Here is a 23128-nt window from a genome sequence, read left to right as displayed (position 1 = left end):
CAAATTAAAACCTAGCATAATAATATTTTTCTCTTGTCAATTTGATAAATATTACAAAAGATTGATGCTAACCTATGTTGGTGAAGGTGTAAGTAAACACACATCTTTATACGTGGTTGAGGAATATTTTGATTGATAACAAATGATAAACTCTAGAGGAATGTCATTCTTCCTTATCCTCATGTGATTTTCTTTACTTTTTAATTTTTATTTTTTTATTGAAGTATAGTTGATTTACAGTGTTGTGTTAATTACTGCTGTACAGCAAAGTGATTCAGTTATACATATATATGTATATATGTGTGTGTGTGTATATATATTCTTTTTTAAAATATTCTTTTCCATTATGGTTTATCATAGGTTACTGAATATAGTTCTCTGTGCTATACAGTAGGACCTTGTTGTTTATCCCTTGTACATATAAAAGCTTACATCTGCTCACCCCAACCTCCCACTCCAGCCCTCCCCCAACCCCCTGCCTCTTGGTGACCATCAGTCTGTTCTCTATGTCCGTGATTCTGTTTCTGTTTCACAGATAGGTTCGTTTGTGTCATCTTTTAGATTCCACGTATAAGTGATATCATATGGCATTTGTCTTTCTCTTTCTGACTTACTTCTCTTAGTATGATAATCTCTAGTTGCACCCATGTTGCTGCAAATGGCATTATTTCTTTCTTTTTTATGGCTGAGTAGAATTCCAGTGTATATGTGTACCACTGATGTGATTTTCTGAATAAAAATCTTACCATGTCTTAAACGTATAAACCATTAAATTAGAGGCACATTTTTTGTGTCAAAAGCATCAATATTAAAAATAATCTGAGGATGATTGTAAAAGGATGGACATTGCCCTGGAATCCCTCACTTGAAGGGGAATTTGTGTTCTCACTTATTTGGTTGGAGGAGTATAGGTCAAGGACCATGAGAGATCCAGAGTACTGTGTGGCAATTGATATAAACTTATTTTAAAATTAAGGATATTACCTTAATTTTGTAATTCTTACTTCCACTTAATCTGAGGATTCATCATGACATGATGAGAACATCATTGGCTGGAGCCAATGATGGCTTTAATCCACTGTCGTCTTTGACCATGGGGCTAAATGAGGCAACATCCTGGTTTCACAGGTATGTGGGTAGAGGTGAGGCAGGAAGCTCTTCCAGCAGCTGTCATGACTTTCATTCCACAACTCTCCACTTCCATAACCAATTCCTCTTTCATTGTAGTTTCTCCTTTATTTTTTAATTTTTGCTGCTGGAAAAATCCCTCAAGCTCATTCCTTCTCCTGTTCCTAAACAAATGATTTCAGGCAATTGTGCCAGCAATTATTAAGCAGAACAAAATAACAGGTAGGAGGTATGCAGAAATACTCATCACTAAATCATGATGGCTTGAGTCAAGGTAGTATTAACCTTAGTATAAAATTTTAAGATACTCTGAGATATGGCTTAAGATAAGGTTTTTTAAAATCTGATTTTTTTCTAATTCCTTTTATTTTTGTAGGTGAAAGAATAAAGGCCTCAATATTACTAAGCTGGTTGGGATGTGGAGAGGTGAGAAGCTGCTATTTTGGGTGAACATTTGATGAAAAAGGATGCCGGCAGAGCTGTGTCTAGCCCTCTTCTGCATGGCTTTTCTACAACAATTAAAGAAAGCCCAGCAGAACCACTAACTCCATGCATTTGGGTGTGGACCCAAACATAAGCATCCATATTTCTTCATCATTTTAATATTAATGCTGCTGGAGATTATCTTTTACAAAGCAAGGGAATGTCTTTAGAATCTGTCACCATGGTTCTTTTAAAATCATTTAGCGTCTCTATTGTTATTAAGTAAAACACATGGATTTAGGGAAGATCAAAGCAATGACTCATCAGTCCATCACCTCACAAAAGGATGTATATCTGGCATCTAAATATCACCGAGCTTCAAAAGAGATGGTTAGCCTAGTGAAAGAAAATTACCCTGCTCAGAAAATCATACCGATGAAAATGCAAAGGTTCAGGACAGACAATAAACAAAAAACAAAACCACCCCTTTACAGGCTATAACTCTTTGAACATTCTGTCTCTCCCTGTTTTACTAATCCACTTTGATTATATCATTATATATTTAATGGGCACATAGCTGAATAATGGGGAAATAAAGAACATCCAGGACAAAACGGGAAAATCCTGCTCTGGATCTGCCCGATGCCTTCCGACGCTTTGTGAAAAGTGGAACTACCATATCAAAACTGTTGTTTCACGGGTAATGTTGCTTAGAGCAAAGCTAGGTTTAAAAAAATTTTTTAACAATGTATTAATGAGTAGTACAGATGACCACTGACTATGGCAGAAATCACAATATTTGAAATGGATATTTGAAAATGGGCTGAAAATTGAGATTCAATTCATCATCTCATTCTGCTTCCCCTCATGCCCACACCTACCTGAATTTGCAGTTGCTCTAAGCAGAAGTACAGGTGTCACCATGTGTCATTGTTCACTATGAAGACTCAAGAAGACTGGAAGTTTGAGTACCTAGCCCATGTTTCTTCAGATGTTTTCACTCAGATATAGCAAGACATTGTATAAAACATAATGGCTTTGATACATACAATTACACTATGATACTTTTCATATTCATTAGTGTAGGGATGGCCCAACATTCACACAAAATAGGGCGAGGTAAATACCAGAACCCCATAGTGAGGGTTCTGTGAGATGCACCCAATGAACCCTAGTTATGTTTTTTAAAAATTTTGTTTATTTATCTATTTATTTTCAGTTTAAAGTACATGCATAGGGACTTCCCTGGTGGTCCACTGGGTAAGACTCTGCGCTTCCACTGCAGGGGACCCGGGTTCGATCCCTGGTCGGGGAACTAAGATCCTGCTTGCTGCACGGAGTGGCCAAAAGAAATAAATAAATAAAATATCTTAAAAAAAACAGTACATGCATAACTATTGAGGACAAGTTTGCTTACTGCTGAATATTTTCTCAAGCCTTGCTGTGGGTTCATTTCACCCTCTCTGAGAAATACTTGTATAGTGAAAAGAAAGCCCTTAGGAGGAAGAGTCAGTACAACTGCCTCTGCTCACACTTCTGCTATTAACTGGCCAGGTGACCCCAGGGAAGACCTGTCAGGGCTGCAGGTGGCTCTGAAGATTCCCCTGTTTCCAGAAAAGAGCTAATCTGCCTGTAGTTTTGTCCTTATCATTACAAGTATTTGAAACATTAAGGACTAATGAATGGTATTAAGGTAATGCTATCAGTAAGATTTAGCAACTGTCTAGCTTGCCAACTAGCCGTGTAACTTACAGTAAGTACATGATGTCCAGCCTTAAAAATAAAACTAGTCTATTCATATAGGCATTTCTGCTGAACTTAAATGGAAAGGTTTTTTTTTAACTTTTAATTTGACCTACTTTAATTTTAGCCAAGAAATTAAATTCAGTGTATTTCCAAGCGAATTTTATTCAGAACATAGCTTAAAATTTTTTACTTCCTGATAATCCCATTCCTGTTATTTCTCCTATGGTAAGCCACTTTCGTTTTAAAAATAGATCTGTTCTACGAGACTTAACTTGGCCCTGGTGTTGTCCTCTTATGCGAGTTATTTAATTTAAAAATAGAACTGTCTCAGTAGATCTGTATCAACTAGTTGACAAGATCGTTTCTATCTGGAATAAACTCTAATTAGGCAGTCGAGTCTGTGGAGTCATGTTTGGGAGCATTATAATCCAGTTATATTTTCCTCCTTGGTGACCTGACAGAAGGCTTTTGTGTCCAAGTTGATGATTTCAGTGCATTTAACTTATAAGTTTTTCCTTAGGCTAAATTTAAGTTCCTCAAGGGCTGGGGGAGTTTTATAATTTGGAGGAAAAAGAGATTACCGTGGGAAAGTCGTTAACATTTAACATGTTTGTAACAAGTAATCACCACTAGACTCTTTTTAGATCAATCAAATGACTCTTTAACCCAGAACAATTTTAATTAAAATGCATTTGTACATTTTGGGTGTGTTAAATACAATCACTGTTTCTGTGAATACTTATTTCTAAAGGGTACAAAACACCATTAAACAGCAATAAGGAATAATTTTTCTATTTATTGAGTTTAAGTTGTTTTAATTTTTCAACCTTTAAACAAAATTTGTTTGTCTGATTTTACAAAAAAAAGTCTTATATTGTTAGAAATTAACTTAACTGTTGATTTTGTGATGTTTTAAGGCCTTAATTCTAACAAGAAACCTTTTGCCTTACAGACTTTTAGAGATGTAGTTATTTGTTCCTTCCAAAAAGTCTGGAACTTAAGTTACAGAAAATGAACGTAAAACATGTTATATATCACATACTTTTATTATTAAATATTAAATATAGCTTAATATATTTTGTTACTTAAGTATATAATTTGATATATTTTATAATTAATTTTCAAAACTGGGCTATCAGACCTGATTATACAATATCACATCTTGAAGTATTGTTCAATCAGATTTATGAGTTCATCATCAGTAAGGATAATTCCTTCCTCAAATGATCTTTTGTAGGATTGGGCCATATGATCCTATCATTAAAAGTCCTGTTTTTTTCCCAACTAACCAGCAGAGAGCACTTTAGCTTGTAATATGAGCATTGTATATATAAGTGAATACAGTCAAGATGATGCTTTATCAAAGAAATGGGCAGACAGTCATCTTTACTCATAGCCTCATTCTTTCCTGTCAATTCCAGTTTGTTTCATCAATTTCCTAAATTTTTCATTAATTTAAGCATACTTTCTTAGTTTAAAAAAGTTATTATAATGACATTTTCCCCAAACACATTCTTGCATTATTTACTTGGTCAGAAAATTTCATGTTAGTTGTGTTTTGTATATTTTATAATCTTAATTAGTTTGTAAATTTTTACATGAATGGACTAAATTTAGTCTCAATTTCTGTACACTTTTTTTTTTTTTTTTTAAAATAGGCTCCTACTCTGTGGAGACTCAGTAAATAGTTGTTGACTAAGACTTCCCTGGGGAGGTGATTCAACTCAGTAATTGTTTAGACACTAGGAATCAAAATGTCAGAATTCTACTCTAAATGGATACACTATCCTTGTTGCTTGACTAGTGAAGAATGCAGAGATTTAGATAGTCTGCCTTCAGTACTCTTGCTTGCATCCTTTAGCTTAGCGGTCCCCAACCTTTTTGGCACCAGGTACCAGTTTCGTGGAAGACAATTTTTCCACGGACCGGGGCGGAGGGTGGTGGTGGTGAGGGGGATGGTTGAGGCAGTAATGGAGCGATGGGAAGCAGCAGACGAAGCTTCGCTTGCTTGCGTGCGGCTCACCTCCTGCTGTGTGGCCTGGTTCCTAAGGGCTCCCCGGGGGTTGGAGACCCCTGCTTTAGCTTACACAGAATTTGTATAAAGCACCTATCTCACCTTTGTCCCTCCAAAGGGCCGCAACTAACAAACCCAGGCTTATCCTATTGTAGTAAATGAAGGATCAAGACAGTAAATGTACAGCCAGTTCCCCTGATTTCCCTGTGTTTTGTACATGGGCAAGGGAAGAATCATAGAAGAAGTTGAAAGGTTTATTCTGCCACGTCATGATTTTCTACTTTTCATTGCTTAACAAGAGGAATGTTGAGAAATAGAGCAGAAAGTAGGAACTGTGGGTAGGTAGCAGTTCCAAGTCAGCAGAAACAGGTTCGATCCCTGAGGCCATTCAGACTTCTGGCCACACCAGACTTACTGAGATGTAAGTAATTAAATAATATGGAACCTCACAGTGGAAAAGTGGCTCAAGCAGCTAACCCACAGTTGGTAAAATCCATATCGCTCTTTGCAGGGCCATTCACACCCCTGTTCCCGGCGTGCTGGGACATGGGGACCCATCTCAAGCTTCCCTCATGCTCAGCTCTTTCTGGGGGACTGATGGTTTGAGGTGTAAGGGATGGAATATTAATTGCATATATACACAAACCCCTTTTGTATGATAGGTAAAGAATGGGGGATATTTTAGCATCAACATCTGTCCTTTTGGTTCAATATTTTAGCATCATTTCCTCAAACCAGAGCTAAATCCTCCCCCACACACCACTGAAAAGTAGCCCTTGGGACATATTTTCCCCTGTGATTTATATTAATTTTAAGCCACTTACTCCCAAATACTAAAAATGTTAATATTAATTTGAATCCAAGTTTGAGTGAGGAAGTAATATGATTTATTACTAGCTTCTGGGCCCCTAAGGATGGGCTGGCCCTGCTTTCCATTTTCTTCTCCCCTAGCCACTCGTCCCTGTCTCCCTACCCTGCACCTGTGTCTGCTATATGCTCAACGAGGTCCATCGCAATCTTAGCAGCTGCCCACGGAAGCTGGTAAAACCTGGTTCCTTCCTGAATCAGAATGTATCTGACGCTCTCCAAGAGAGCTTAAATGACACCTTCTGGTAGGAATCCGGCTATGTTTAAATGGATGGAAGGCCTGCGGAGGGAGTTTCCACCTAGGCGTGAAGCCCCCCAGATACTGAGAAAACATCCCGAAGCCTCGGGCTTGGGATGGCGTGCGGCACGGCATGTGTAATGTGTAACCACGGCCAAGAAGCACAGAACGTTTGCTCTTAGTATTTCCTGAACATTCTGGAAGACTTCTAGTTGGTTGGTTGGTATATTCATGGGAGGAGACCAATGATTAGATGTGAACAGTGGCCAATTGGGGATGGGGCTTTCTGTAATTAGCCCTTCGTTAGGAATCTTCAGTGGAAGATTGGCAATTTGCCCATCTTTTGGCTTATCGCATAAAACAAGTAATCATGGAGAAGTGTAACCTGTGGTTTTTCTAGTAGTAGTAGGTCTCTTTTATTGTTTGAATCACTGAGTGTTTTTTAAGAACCAGTAACCCGATCTTTTATCACTCCGGGGACCCGCCTCCTCTGCTCTGCCCGATGCATTCAACACATGTGTTCTCCTGGGAGGCCCGGCAGTACCAGAGCAATTTACATTCGGCTTCCCAGCCTGCGAGGAGCAGCAAATCAGCCTCTGGGAAGGCTTCGGAGACTTGTCAGCAGTCTGTAGCTTATTTCTGTGTGTGTGAGGGGGTGTGTGTGTGTGTCTCTCTCTGTTTCTCTCTCTCAACATTTACAGGCTGGAATCACTGTGGAGGAATAAGCAACAGAGTCTTGTCAGGATTTTATCTCAGGGTAATGATTAGTTAAAAAATGAAAGGCAGAGATACTGATTTTCGTTAGAGGAAGAATTGACTGTTTGATGTAGAGAACCCCCAGTTTCTTCCTGAGGAAAGCTGAACAGGGCGACTGCAGCCCGCGGCTCTCTGACAGCAGCAGGGGCTGGGTTTCAGCAGCGGCTGCTGGCCTGGGGAGCACCCGTAAATGGACTTGGGGCTCAATGCTGTGACTCTTTGTCGTGGCTTTGGATGTGGGAATACCGGCGGTGATCTCCCGTCTTTTATAAACTCACCTGATTTAAAGGAAAGATGAGTGAAGAACCAAAGGAGAAAAATGCAAAACCTGCTCACAGGAAAAGGAAAGGGAAAAAGGTAAGAAATGAATAAGCAACATGTTCTCTTGTATTGTTCTCTGGCTCCAGGGAAGGGAGTAATCTTTAGGCTGGATTTTAAGAGATGGGATTTTAAGAAGCTGCTAGAATCAGAATGCTTTTGTTTTCCTGGTCTATTAATGGGTGTGTTCTGTGTTGGGGAAAAGCATCACAACTGAGGATACATTGCTAAAATATTTCAACAGTTAAATACAGTCATCTAGATTTCACTGAAGTGGTGTGTTTTTCATAGTGATATTCAGGATTATTAAGTAAACACATGTCCTAATTATGTGGGTGGGTGGGGTTTTTTTCCCTTTAAATTTTCCAGAATGCTTGTTAATCAACAGGGTACAATTACTAATGAATATTGCTATGGTATAGATGTTTAGCTTTAACACATATTTTAAGCAAACTGAGGGAAACCTGTGGTTATACTTTAAAATTGCAGCAGGGAGGTGAACTCCATTTTAATTATTTATCAGCTTATGGCTGACAAATCTCAGATTTGTCGTCGACTCTGCAGTGGTACAGCCGTGTGCCTAATTTGTCCATTATAATTTATAAAATCAATTTTGTTTGACACATAAATTGAAGAATCTTTGAAATAGCAATAGGTGATTATTGTAAACCTGTAGATTCATTTTGGTTTTCTTGCATGTGTATATCTTGAAATGTTCTCCTAACTTTTTCATACATTTTGAAATGGGTGAAAGAGGTAATTCCCTAGGCCTGACATTTGCTTTTGATCCATTGTGGTTTATAAACTGGCTTCCATAGGGCGTGCCACCAGTGGAAAAGACAGTTGTATATCTGTAACAAAGAAAAACAAATCCTTAAAATAGGATTCTAGTTCATAGCTGTTTAAGGAGAATTTGGATGCTATTTTTTTAAATCCATACTCAAAATCTTCAGATGTTATATTTTAATCATTAGCACTGTTATATATAATTGTGATTCTGTAAATGCTTCCTTGACCCGGTGTAATATATGCTCAGCCAGTGGACACATAGAGCATGGTTGGTTAGAGTAGAGAAGATAAACATTTCAACTACTCATTGAATTGTCAGGCATTAAAATTTTTTTTCATAATCTCTTTATTATTTATGAAGAGGTTCATTCGAATACAGTGTTCTTAAAAGAGCTACTCTGTCAGCAGACTACCCTGAGGACGCGTTCATGAACATGCCAACATTCTAGGGCAGTGGTTCGACATCCTGCAGATGGGGAAGCTGTCCAGGCTGACTTGAAGTCAGCCCTGAGTCCTTGTGCATTGTCTCCGCGGGGACTGATGAGTTTGCAAAGGTGCTCTTCTGATTTCCCAAGGGAGCAGGTCACAGCTGCCCAGCACATACAATTTGTTTAACGCGTGGCAGAGTGGTGCTGGTCTCCAGGAAAGGTGTCAGCTCTGCTCATGTTTATGAGATACGGCCTTAAGTGTCTGACAGGCCCCGCCATGACTCTGAACACAGGGTGTCAAGGGAAGCCAGACAGACATCATGAGGCCTGGCAGTGCAGCCCAGATTAAAGTGAGCAGTGGCTGGGTCAGTTGTAAATCATTGAGCTTTTATGTGGAATCCTTTAACATGGGCATTTTTTTTTTTTCTCTCTTCCTTGAAATTTTTCCACCCATGTTCCATTTCTCTTCCTATCAGGTTATCCTACTCAGAGCACAATATCAAGTCAGTTGCTTTGAGCCCTTCCACACTCTGCCAGCTGCTGCCAGCTGCTGCCAGGATCCTCTTTACGAAAACCTTCAACCTCACACTCTGCCCCACGACCTTCCAATCCCCCTCCCAGCTGCTCAGTGAAGTCCAAATTCCTTGACCGTGGAGCTTGAGGCCCTTCACAATCTAACCTGCACCCACATCCTGGGCTTTTTTCCCCTTCACCATTGACTTCATACATATCTGATTCCATCCAAACCGGAGTTCCTACCGGTCCTTGACTGAATCCATTTCTTCTGATGCTTGTCAGAAGCATCAGAAGAAATGCATGGAGAAAACATTATGCATGGAGAAAACATTTCTATGCCGGCCCCTTGATGAAATCCTACCCATCCTGGCAGGTCCAACCCAGATCTCACCCTCTTCTTGAAATCTGTCAATTCACCCTAGTTAGAAGTCAGTCGGTCTTATGGACTGACACAGCACCGGGTCCTTTCAGGACAGCTGACACATTCTACTTCTTTTTCAAGTTATCATGTACCTGCTCTGTTCCCTTCATCACATTGAACCCACTGATATTTGCCTCACAAGGCACTCAGCATGCTTGTATGCAGTTGACACTTAATAAATGTCTCATTGAGCTGTCTTTACCATTTGCTGACCAGAGTTCACCAAGAATTTTCAGTGTGAGAGCAGATGCATATTAGATAGGAGATATCTTTTAAATGAATAGGCCTTTTCTTCTCATATTTTCTGGATAAAGGATGCAACATTTTTTGTCCTTAAATAAACACACACATGCGTGTGTGTGTGTGTGTGTGTGAGAGAGAGAGAGAATTCCATTTCCTCCTAAACCAAATATTTCTCAAGGTCTCTGGGTGTTTCAGATGACCTACACTGCAACACTGGTGGGTGTGGTCAAATGAAAGCCTTTCAGGTGGGAAATATATGGAACCTGCCAGATTTTTTGGCAGCAAGCTCCCCAAGCATTTAAAATTTTTTCTAGTTATTTATGGAGTTATTTTCATATAAAGTTTAGTGTGGAATCCTTTTCGTATAGGAATATATCTCAAAATGGCCTTAAAAATTATGTGTTTGTGTTGAGTGTTTTCAAAGCAGATTACACGTTTAGGGCATTTGGGTATAACGTCTCTCATGAGACATGTTTAATATTGGAGTCAGCAAGATAAATGTGATGGAATCATTGTATTATTCCTTTGTTAGCGCATAATATTTTGGATTTTGCTCAGAGATATAAGGATTGAAATTGATGTTAGGAAATGTTTTTTCTAGTAATTTCTGTATTTAGTTTTGGAATGTGAAGAGGATGTGTGTGTGTGTGTCTGTATGTTTCCCCATCCCATAGCTGTTTCTCTCTCTTTATGCTGGTTACAGGAGAAGCATTTACTGCAAGTAAGGGGACCTGAGTTCTAATCTAGTCCTGCTTCTAACTTAGTATCTTGTCTGGATAAAACAATCAAACTCTTTATTTATAAAATAGGGTTCATATACCTGGCATAGCTGTCATGGATATTATGAAAGTAAAATAAAAATAGTAAGACTGTATTTTCCAAAGAGGTTTAAAAATGATAACATCTAAATTCAAAGTGGCTATCATTGTGGAATTTCAAACTTGCTGTAGAGTGGCTGATTCTATAGTAGAAATGACAAATGAGGACATATTGTCCCATCTGATATTATACTGCCAGAGATGCTTAGTTTAACTAGCCACCAAAGAGTAAGTGTAAAAGTGGCATGTAATGATTTTATTTATTTACCATCTGCATTAGCCAGCTCAGGCTGCCATAACAAAATGCCATAGACTGGGTGGCTTAAGCAACAGAAATTTATTCTCTAACAGTTCTGCAGAGTGGGAGTCCGAGATCCAACGCCAGCAAGATTGGGTTCTGGTGAGGGCTCTTCCTGGCTTGTAGATGGCTGCCTTCTTGCTCACATAGCCTTTCCTTGGTGTGTGCAAGTGAAGGTCTCTCCCTGCTTCTTCTTATAAGGCCACCACTCCTGTTGGATTAGGCCTCACCCTTATGACCTCATTTAAACTTAATTACCCCCTAAAAGCCCCGTCTCCAAATATAGTCACGTTGGAGATTAGGGCTTCAGCATGTGAATTAGGGGCATGGGGGAGATGCAATTCCAATCCATAGGAACATCCAAAGAAGGTTCCCAAGAAGTCTAGGTTCCCAACTTAAATATGCTTAATAAAAAATGTGACAGTGATTGAAGCTCTTTCAAGTAATTTAGTTATTCAGCAGATGCTATATGGTAGAAAGCCTGAGACTCATTACTGGACTGGAGCCAACTATAGTATACCAATCCCTGCAGAAAGTATAGGGTACCAAATAAAGGTGAGTTCAGGTTCCACTGGTGGCAGAAAGGAGGGAGTGGTGAATCCATTTGAGGATGAAATCAGGAAAAGATAGATAGAGGAAGCCATGCTTGAATTGATGTTTAAAAGATATCTTTTTTTCCAGTGTTCCCCACAGGGTCAGAGGCTTCCAGATAGAGAGTGTGGGATAAAAGAGAAAGATTTGAAGTAACCGGGTATACTTAGGGATGTAAACATTAGTACAGTGATGTGTTTTAGCAAGATATGGGAATGGAGAAAAAGGCAAGGACCATCTCAAGGAATTTAAGCTAAAGACCTCTTTTTTTTTTTTGTCCTGGTATTTAACAAAAGACTTTAAGCAGCTGAATTATCAAAGTAAGATTTGCTTCTTAGAAAAGCATCCCTAGTATTTGGTAGAAATGCTAGGTCTGTTTTTACACCGTCATTCCATCTAGTAGGAATATATGTCATTATGTCATATAGTTTCATTGCCAATGATTACTGTGGAATTGGTCCTTTGAGTGTTACATTCAGTGATTTTTTTTCAGTGTTAGATTGAAGAAAAATACTTATTTAGACCCTACTAGGTAATGAGTGCAATGAGTTTGCTTGTTTTCTAGGGTACTTCAGTAAACGGATTTTCATCATTTTAGTTCAGTTGCCTTTTTCATCTTCAGAATCCAAAATAACTTGCTCTATGTAAATTTGTTTTTATAGTTTTTTTTTTCTTCTGAGGGTGGACATCACAATGTTCTCTCTTTCTCTTTTCTGTCACATCCTTGCCTTATGTGTGACAGCTGTACTTGTTTCTTCTGTGATGTAGCTTAAATTATCTAAATGTGTACTCATTTTTTGAGGGACAGTCAAGGGAATGTTCATTTCTGATTTTCATTCAGTATTCCTAATGCTTCTGGATTTTCATTGTTAAATTTTTCTTTGATTCCAGGGTCTCTAATGAGGGTGCCTTCAATACCTGATTCCCTCTTTAAAGTGATGGTGTGCTGTCATACCAAGAGCATATGGCAGTTGTGTTGACCTGTAATTTTTATTTGTGTATTTGGGCATTGTTCAATTGCTCACAACTGCTCTACAAGTAGATATCCCCTCGAAGTCTTTTATTGGTGATTGGCATGAACTATTTAAGTTATGGTTCACTGAGCATGATAATGTGTCCAATGCAGTGTAACTTCTGAGCGGCTAATGACACGCTCCCCCTCAAGTGGCTTTTATATCTTTTACCATTTCACTATATGCATCTACATCAAATGTTTTTTCTCTCAATCTTTTATAGTTAGAAATTCTCAGCCACTGCACCACCAGGGAAGCCCCTTTTATTCTCTTAATAGTCTTCCTCTCAGTTGTTAATCCTTCTATCACAAATGCTATCAACTTTATAGTTGATAGGCACTTCCAATGTTTAAATGTCTATGAAGCAGACATTTTGACTCTTGCGATAATACATTTGTAATGGTATTTTCTTGAACTTATTAGCATTGGAATTTGCTCCTTTTAGTGCACAGATTTCCATGTTATCTTTGTCCAAGGTTTTTGTGCATTTGGAACTTTCTTTTTGTAGGGAGAGATTGAATGGATTCAGAGAACCTGGGAAATAACTTCTTGATTTCAGAATTTCATGAAATAATAGACTTTCTTTATAATACCACCTTTAAAAAATCAACTGTAGTGAGGTAGGTTTACCTGGAGATTTTTTTTCAAACTTTTTGTTAAAGCTTGGTATAAATTTCTTTTATGTATAGCAGCAGCCTTGGGGCCTGGGCTTGGAGCATGGCTTTTAAAACAAGGGACTGATATTCCACAGGTTTATAATCTCTTCCCCATAATTTCAAAATCCAAAACAAAAACCTAAAAATTTCTTCCTAACTTCTTTGGCGGCAAAATCTGACCTAACCTGAACTCATTTGGCAACAAAACCTGTACTGACCTTATGTGAAGCTATTTATAGTCTTTATTTATCCTCCTTAGCGTGAATATGCGTATGTTTTGCTGCAGAAGTAGAAATTCTTTGTTTATGGGTTTCTGTCCCACGATGCTGCTGGGGTTGTCCATAGTATTGATATATACCTTTCTGAAATCTGAAAAGTTCTGAATTCCAAAGTGTTTCTGGCTGCAAGGAGTCCAGATATGTAAATCTGTACAGACTTCTGAGCTGGGACTAGGGGTGAGCCAGTAGGACTAAAGGTTAGTTAGGAGTGAAGGGGAGGGGGCTTTTTTGTCCTTAATAAATTCCAGATAGAATGGAGCTCTGCAATGCCGGGCATTGTATCAAAGGTCCCTAATGCAGTTTTCAGTCTTGTAGGAAAAATTATTTCCAGGAGCATTGTAACAGATACTGGCTTGCTTGGTAATAAATCTGAACATTTGGACAGGGGGGTTTGAAGATGTTTATAAAGCCTGGTTTTCTTTTTCTTTCTTGCTTGCTTGCTTGCTTGTAGTGAATTGTGGCTTGTCAATTAGAAGGAAAAAGAAAAGGTCTTAATGTATTGTTTATATTGTTTAGGAAATTCTTAATTTTTTGTTGTTCATGACCATTTGATGAGGTCATAAAAAATAACTCCAGTATATATTTTCTGAAAGAAAAGAATCTAGACTTTGGGGAAAATATTGTTTGAATTGTTGTGCCTGCTCGCCAAGAAAATACTGTTAATCATATGAAGGATAATTAATTTCCCACAATGAGCACATAAAATGACTTTCTCTGGCATCCATCTTAAATAAAAATTCCCGCTATGGGCATATTTTTTACACAACTTAATTTTTAAAGTTTTCATTCTATTTTTCCTCTCTGTCTCACATAATTGTAAATATAAAGCAACTTATTACATGGCTATGTTAGTAGCTTAAAAGCTAGAAGTTTCTCTCAACTCCCTATTCCTCTATTAATTTTGTAACTCTCGTCTTTGGATTCCGTTGGTCCTTCCACCACCTGGGAAGTAGTAGGAACAAAGCAGATTTAAAACATACTGTCATAAGACATCTATCTCTTCAGTATTTTAGATATATCAGTGGGGTATACTGGCTTTCATAGTATCGTTAAGAAAAATAAAACTCTAACTCATTTATGCAGTTTTAATGCTTGAGTAGTTTAGATTGGGAAACTCAATTTGTCTACAGAGACAGAACTTTCATCCTTCACTCCTAGCTCACTCATCTTTTAATTACATGTTCCACAGCACATGAGAGATGTTGGTCTGGCATTTCTGCCATGTGTGTGTTTTAAAATACAGTATAATCATGCAAAGCTATTGAATAGATCCTAGTTCTTCATTTTGGTTCTGTCTCAATATCATATCATTTATTCTTTCAACAAGTATTTTTTGAGCACTTACTATTCTAGTGCAAGGGATTAATCAGGGAACAAGACAGACAATAAACAGACAAAATGGATAACTAGCAATAAGTCAATAGAAGAATTCCACCTGAGGCTGCTGTGCTGGAGGAAGATTCAGAGAAGGGACAACTCTTATAGCCAGGGTGGCAGAGAAGGTGACCCCGAGCCGTGAGCTCACTCACCACAGGGATTTGGTCAGCTGTGCAAAGATGACATTTTAGGCAGAAGGAACTGTTTGGGAAAAGGGCCCCTGTGGTGTTTGGGTTCCGAGGAAGGAACATCACTTTAATGGACTTTCCCGGTGGCCCTGAACTTTAAAGATCTCTACACACAGCTCTCAAATGGTTATTTTTGTTTGTTTGTTTTCCCTCCTGGAATTCAGTTAATGTTTTATGAGTTTTAAGGCTAAGGGATAATATTTTAGGGAGTCAGCTGGGGATTTCTGGTATCTGAGCAGTGTAGCACCCGGTGAACTTGTGAAAAGGATGAACTTTTATTCCGCTTTTCACTTTCCCTTCAGTGCTACCCATTGTTAACGATTGTGACGTAACTACAATGAGGAACTTAAAAACTTCTTGCAGAAACCCACATCTCTTAAGCCTCCAATTAACAATTACTTTCCCCCTTGGTACACAGTCTACTTGATAAATTAGAAATACAAATACAGGCACACATCAGAAATTGAATTTAGTAACCCTTGATATGATGTTTGTGTACAATAATTTTGCAAGTTGCATGTATGTAGCCTATGAAATATACATTGCCTTAGAATATAGGCTCTACGATATTATGTCATATCTACTGTCAGCATTTTGTGGGTACTTAGTGAAAAATTAAGCAATAATTGTAGCAAACCAAGCAAATTCCTGACACAAAGCTTCATCTCTAGATAATTTATCTGGGAACATTGTGTAATTTCTCTTTGTTATTTTCATGATACTGGCTTATTTAGTCTTTACATGCAGTGATTTCATCACTAGATAATTTACCTTGGCATTTTACAGAAATGAAAAGTCTCTCTGGAACATTATCATGTTATCTTCAATGATGGTTTCACTGTTTTTCAATCTAGTTCACTTTAACATAGAAGGAACATTAAAGATACATACAGAAGTTGAACCATTATGGTCTGATTATTAATGAAAAAGATCTTGTGTGTAATTATAGGTAATTAAGTGAATCATGTATTCAAGTAAATATTTATGAATAATTTCAAAGTTTCTTTTTAAAAGCAAAAGCAACTGCAGTTATGATTTTATGGATTCCCACCCCACTGCCGCTGCAGAGATGTTTATCAGAAATTTAATGGATTGCCTCCTACTATACATGTGGGGTTATTTCACTCAATCTGTTGTTTTGGACAAAGAGAGAAGCACAGGAAACAGCTTGGTTTCAGATATTCGAAGTTCCCTGTTCTCACCCATTAAGCAGGGCTCCTCCTCCTGTTCTTTATGTCTTAAAATGTCTCACCCATTAAGCAGGGCTCCTCCTCCATCGGTTCTTTATGTCTTAAAATTAGAAAAAAACGTAGAGGGCATTTATGAAATTAGAATAGTAATGATAGGTTCCAGGATTCCTGCCTTTTTTAAAAAAAAGTTGCTAATAAGTCTTTTGATAAATTCAGTTATGTGAGTGTGCTTGAAATAGGTGCTAGCAACTTGCTTCAGCACATTCGTGCTTGAGAAGTTTTCACTGTCTTTCACAGAATTTTGTTATTTTAGGGGATCTCTAGAACAAAGCTCTAAAAATGAAGGTCCTCCATACTATTGAAGTATAAAAATTACAAAATATTTTAATTGCTTAAATTAATAAGTTTTCTCTCAGTAGTTTACCTGGTGAAAATGCTTTTAACACTAATCCCTTATCTCTATGAAAGGTCTTTTGGGGTAAACTTTAGGCATTATGTTACAATACTTAATGTAATTTACAAACATGCCAATTGTAGTTTTCTCTTTAGAAAGTAGATATGCTAATGTAGATGAATTAAACTAATGTGTCAACATGTGCCTTTTATCTTCTACCTTTAAAGCTTTTCTGTAATCTTTAAAGTGGAGGTTCTCCTAAAAATATTATGATCATGGGCTTATTATGGTCCTAGTAAGATACTCTTCATGGTGAACTGGTGAGAACAGAGAACAGAATCATATACACTTGAGTATGAATCTGTGTCCCACCATTTAATAGCTATTTAAAGTTAGTCAAATTACTTAAATTTTCCTTGTTTCCTAGTGCATAAAATGGGGATACTTCGCTTACCTAGAGGTTTAATGTGAGGATAGAAATAGTATATGTCAAGTGTTTGGTACAACTCTTGGCCGAAAGTAGGCATACAGCATGGAGTAGCTGTTGTAGTCATTAGCGTTAAAAGCATTGCTAGTGGGCTTCCCTGGTGGCGCAGTGGTTGAGAATCCACCTGCCGATGCAGGGGACACGGGTTCGAGCCCTGGTCTGGGAAGATCCCACATGCCGCGGAGCAACTAGGCCCGTGAGCCACAGCCTGCGCGTCTGGAGCTTGTGCTCCACAACAAGAGAGGCCGCGACAGTGAGAGGCCCGCGCACCGCGATGAAGAGTGGCCTCCACGTGCCGCAACTAGAGAAAGCCCTTGCACAGAAACGAAGACCCGACACAGCCATAAAATTAAAATAAATAAATAAATAAGCAAATATGGTTAAGAAAAATATATTAAAAAAAAAAAGCATTGCTAGTATGAGATTAGTTTTGGTACTGCTTATTACCTATGAAGAAAATCAAAATTTGAGGGATATAATTATAGTTCATCATCTCCTTGAATCAGAATTTTTATGTCTAATTTTAATATGATGTGCTCTCCTTTCTCTTTACAAATCAGAATAGCTTGTTTTGTGATGGTAAAATTAATGTGTCATGTTGATTTCCTACCTCTTTAATAAGAAATTAGAAATTTGTCTTCCAAACATAATGATCTTTTAAAAAAAGTATCTTTTGACTTGTTTTAGAAAATTACATATTTAGTCTATCTCTAGTGAAATTTTGATTTAGGAACAGATTAGTGGAAAATACTGCCTTACAATCATAAAAAATGGGCAGAGATAGTTCAGGATATCTTTGTGTAATGTTAACTTCTGATGGTACATGTCAGATAGGATTTGGATTATTAACATTCGTATTATATTAACCTGGTAGTGTATATTTCACGCTTGTGTTTGTGCTCTAAAAATCCTCCCACCCTGTATTTTACTTAACCATTTAGGATGAGGGAACAGGGTGATATGGAAGAAAGAACAACACTTTGTGGGTTTTCTTCTTGGCTCCGGTGTAACGGCAGCAAGAGGTAGTGGGGTGGAAGGAGGATGAGAGTCAAAGATATTTACATTGAAGACATTTAAGACAATTTATATGAAAATATAAACATGTACAGTGAGGTTATCTATGTGACATTGAACTGAAACCTCCCCTTTTCTAATGTCTGAAATGTAACTGAACCAGATGATACCTATGATGCTTATGAGTTTTAAGACATTACTTTCTACCAAAGATACTGAATTCATATTTTCAAAGCAGTAGTGTGATAGGCGAGATGCAGGGCGGTGCTTGCTGTGTGTTTGCTGAAGGGAGGGAAAGGCCTGAGAGCCCCCCTCGCTGTAGTTCTTCTCTTCTAGTCAACATCTCTAATGTCATTTTGCCTCTAACAATATAGCCCCCTTATATCCTAATTTGTGTTCTAGTTTTCACGTTTTTAGGATTGAGGTGTGAAGAAAACAAGGAGCCATCGCCTAACCTTTCACCTTCCAAGTAGAATTCCAGTTGCCATTCCATTATTGTATTGAGCAACACCGCCACATGAAACATTCTGAATTTAAAGTCTGGCATCTAAAGCGGTTTTAGAAAGACCACCCTATTTGATGTCAAAGTGCGTAGTCAGGCCCTTTAATTCTGAGCCTTTCATCGAAATCCACTCAGGGACAGTTTGTGCATTGTTTACGTCTGGATCGTGGACAATTGGTCACTCTGACTTGTTTTGTTTGTTTGCTTGCTTTTTTTTGTTTTGCTGCAGTAAAATACTCATAGCATAAAACTTACCACTGCAGCCATTTAAAAGGGGGATTCCGTGGCATTCACTCCACTCACAATGTTGTGCGACCATCACCAGTATCTAGTTCCAGAACTTTTTCATCACCCCAAATGGAAACCCCACACACATTAAGCTGTCGCTCTGTATTCCCTCTGTCCCCAGCTCCTGACAGCCACTGATCTGCTTTCTTTGTCTATGGCTTTATGCCTATTCTGTATATTTTATATGAGTGGTTCATATAATACGTGTCCTTTTGTGTCTGGCCTCTTTCACTGGGCATATTTTAAATGTTTATCCATGTTGTCACATGTATCAGTACTTTATTCCTTTTTTTAGTTGAATAATATTCCATTGTATGGAATTCCACATTTTGTCTATCCAATCATCTGTGGATGGACATTTGGGTTGTTTGTATTTTTTGGCTATTGTGAATAGAGCTGCAATGAACATTTGTGTACAGGTTTTTGTTTGAACATCTGTTTCCAGTTCTTTTTTTTTTTTTTTTTTGGCTGTGCCGTGTGGCTTGTGGGATCTCAGTTCCCCAACCAGGGATTGAACCCAGGTCCCGGCAGTGAAAGCTCTGTGTCCTAACCACTGGACTGCCAAGGAATTCCTGTTTCCAGTTCTTTAGGTTATGTTCCTAGGAGTGGAATTGCTTGGTCCTACAGTAATTCCATAAACATTATAAAGCTTATTGAAGAACTGTCAGAATGTTTTCATAGTTTGATTTCTATTGCATTCATATTTCTATATCTTATTATATATCCAGTCACATGATATATTATTCTTTTGGAGTTTTGGGGCTAAATTATAGTGAAAACTTGTATATATTTATTATAGAGAGAGAGATAGTAGGAAGTTTGTGGAGAAAGACAGTGGCACTCACTGATCTACTGCAAATAGAGAGAAGAGCCCCTTCTGGGCTTTCAGTGAACGGCAGCAGGTCTACCCTGGGGCATCAGAGAAAAGTAAAATCATCATCCTGGGAACATTCCTGATGGGAACTTTTACTTGAAATATGAATTTTGAACAGTGGCAGAACTGAGAAACTTTGCCATTTGTGTTATATCCCTTAGCACAAGTCCCTGGCTGTCCCAGAACAGAGTGTGTGAAATGGAACCTGTTCTTTACGTGAGGCCAGAAAAATAGATGGTGCGTTGAGCCACGTCTGGCTTCAGGTTTCTCCCAGAGAGAAGTGATTTAGAGGCTTAAAATATCAGATGACCTCTGTATTGCCTATGTTTATGGTTAACTGTAGAGCAAATAGTATATAATTCTCATTTCATAGTGTAGCTTCATTCATTCTCAGTTGTTTCTCTTTCAATATCTGGAAAGAGAGGCTGCACCTGGGAATGTCCCAAAGAGGGTTCTGAACCAGGTGGGCTGTGACTGACAACTGTAGCCACAATTTTGGTCAACTTTTTGGGGACAAAACCAGGTGAGCTGCACTGCTGAGAGTTTCCTCTAAGAGCTACTGAATAGTGATTGTAAGAGGAAGAAGGTTGATGTCAAAATAAGCAAGTACTACCTGCTTTGCTCTGTGGTAGACACTGCAAGAGAGAGAAAAGTATTGGAAAGGTATTTGCTTATGGGTCACCTGATCTTTACAGAAGCAGCAGGAAAATTCCCAAGGTATTAGATTCCTAAACCTCTTCTAGGTAGGGCAGGTCTTTTGTTGTTTTACTTTTCTTTTCTTTTCCCTTTCCTCCCTCCCTCTCTTCCTTCCTTCCTTCCATCCTTCCTTCCTTCCTTTTTTTCTTTCTTTTGTGGCACTTAACCTCATGAAAATATGCAATTAGTCAAGTTATTCCGCTGCCCACTGGGCAAAACTGGTGTTACCCTGTAGGTCATGTTACAGTACTGAAGATTTAGAATTAACTATTCTGGAAAGCGATTCAAAGCCTTATGGTCTTCCAGTGCAAAATACAATTTAACTTTCATACCTGAATGGTTTTTAAATGTTTCTTGCCTTAAATTTATTTATAACTAGAGAATTTTTATAATTTCAGTTCTAAGAGGATATTTTACAATGAAACATGGCCTCCTTATCTAAGTTTTCTTAAAGCTTCTTGCTTTAAATTGATTTATAACTGGAAATTTTTATAATTTCTATTCTTACCATTTTTTTCTCTTTATTTCCTACCCTCTTCTCTAAGAATTTTGAACTCAGGTCCCACTTAATGATGGAAGAAAGACAAAACTGAAAAGTTAGAAATATTCCTCCTGAGAGAATCAACTTAGAAGCTATTTTGTATTTTAATTTCAAATAAAAATTTCCCCAGGTCTCTTCTAAGGTCTTATATGATACACGTATATTGATTCATGATTTTGATACAATGTTATAACATATAACTCAGAAAAGTGTGTAGTAATTATGAAAACTGTATGTAATTATAAAGATAGCACTATAAAGATAAATGGTAAACTGTGGTTGGTTTTTATCAGGAAAATAAGTTTATTAGTAAACAGATGTAGGAGGAGATCCACATTGGAATGCACCTTGATACATATCATTGAAGATGTCAGGGTCTATTGGGTGGGTTTTAGATTTTTTTAATGAGATTCACAGTGGTTCTTGGCTTGTCTCTGGACTTTAAAATGTCGTTTAATCCCTTGGACTTTGATTGAACTACGAAACCTTATGCCACTCTAGTTTCTGGCTTCATGGTCTTGAAACTGGTGGGCAATAAGTAGATACTGTTTGTAGAAAGGTCCTCCAGGAAAGGAAGGCTTAGGATTCAGCATGAGGGCTCTTGGATCCCAGGAAGAATCACCTGTGGTTACCTGCACTTCTGGTGAAACACTATACAGAGCTCCATGGGAGCTCCTGTCTCTGCTGTCAGGGACATTATAATCTCATGGTTGACTTTAGAATTTTAGAGAAAGAGCTCTAGGTGTTGTAGTTTGAAAAGGGTAATAATGCATGTAAAAAATAAAAGAATAACATAAGACCAATAAAGACACAGACCTAAGTATATTTTGTGCTATGGTGTGTGACTTGCAATTGGTCTTCATCTGAAAAGGCTTTTCTGGAGAGAGCTTGTCTCGGTGTCAACCTCACATGATTACAGAGTCAAAGAAGTAATATAAATGAATAAGTTGTACTCAGTGTGGCCAGATGTAGTGATTATTCCAGAAAAGCTAGAATTTCTATGAGAAATCTCTTGATATTAAGATATTGAAGCTAATTAATAATTTTTAAAAGCCAAAACCATCATGCAAACTGATAATTAACCAGTCTCCTGGACTCCAAGTTTGTACCTCTGTTTTTAGCTGTGTTGTGAAGGGTTGGATACTGTCTTCAGTTCTCTCTGAGTAGAACCTTAGAACTGAGGTCCTGTGTAGAGAATCTCTGTGGTAAATATTTATCTAATATAAATCTATCTTCCTTTATTTTATTGGTTAAAAAAATTTTTTTTTACTCTTTTGATTGTTCAGATGCTGATATCAGATTTTACCACACCCCCGCCCCAGACAATAATTAGAAAATTATCCTTAAGGCAATTAATAGATTATTTCAAGTGGTGGAAACAATAGAGAAGTTGCTGGAAGAACCTGGATGACCCTTGAGAAGCTCAGGAGCTTTAAATGGAGGCTGAAATTCCAGATTTCGAAATTAGTTTGTGTCAGGCGGAAATTTATTTTATTAAAAATGTATTGTAGGGCTTCCCTGGTGGCGCAGTGGTTGAGAGTCTGCCTGCTAATGCAGGGGACACGGGTTCGAGCCCTAGTCTGGGAAGATCCCACATGCCGCGGAGCAGCTGGGCCCGTGAGCCACAACTACTGAGCCTGTGCTCTAGAGCCTGTGCTCCGCAACAAGAGAGGCCGCGATAGTGAGAGGCCCGCGCACCGCGATGAAGAGTGGCCCCCGCTTGCCACAACTAGAGAAACCACTCTCACAGAAACGAAGACCCAACACAGCCATAAATAAATAAATAAACAAATACTTAAAAAAAATGTATTGTAAATCAACTATTTCAGAAAAATAAAAGGTAACATTTCTGAATCCCTGCCATGTATCAAGTATAGTCTATGAGATTTACACACTTGATCTCCTCTTCTTAAGTCCTACAGCAAACCAGCGAAGTGTTCTCTTCTGTTTCCCGAGTCATTATCCTCAACCTAAGAAAGTTGTCTGAGCTCACCCAGTGGGTGTGTGGCAGACCCAGGATTCCACCTATCCAACAC

General features: G+C 38.2%; 1 protein-coding gene across 21 annotated transcripts in view; it reads left to right on the top strand.

The window, feature by feature from the left end:
* The window catches only part of ANK3 (ankyrin 3), a 687375-nt gene that overhangs the window by 156955 nt on the left and 507292 nt on the right, over window positions 1–23128 (top strand). Inside the window, exon 1 of one of the 21 annotated variants that reach the window (XM_059900925.1) lies at window positions 7018–7529. The exons of the other annotated variants lie outside the window; for them this stretch is intronic. Within the exon in view, the coding sequence (XP_059756908.1) occupies window positions 7467–7529 (63 nt within the window). The 5' untranslated portion in view covers window positions 7018–7466. Of the gene's footprint in view, window positions 1–7017; window positions 7530–23128 lie in introns of those variants that run through there. 21 annotated transcript variants of the gene reach the window in all.

The sequence above is a fragment of the Balaenoptera ricei genome, chromosome 16, assembly GCF_028023285.1.
Source record: "Balaenoptera ricei isolate mBalRic1 chromosome 16, mBalRic1.hap2, whole genome shotgun sequence".
NCBI classification, from domain to species: domain Eukaryota; kingdom Metazoa; phylum Chordata; class Mammalia; order Artiodactyla; family Balaenopteridae; genus Balaenoptera; species Balaenoptera ricei.
This window is presented reverse-complemented; position numbering and strand designations above follow the sequence as displayed.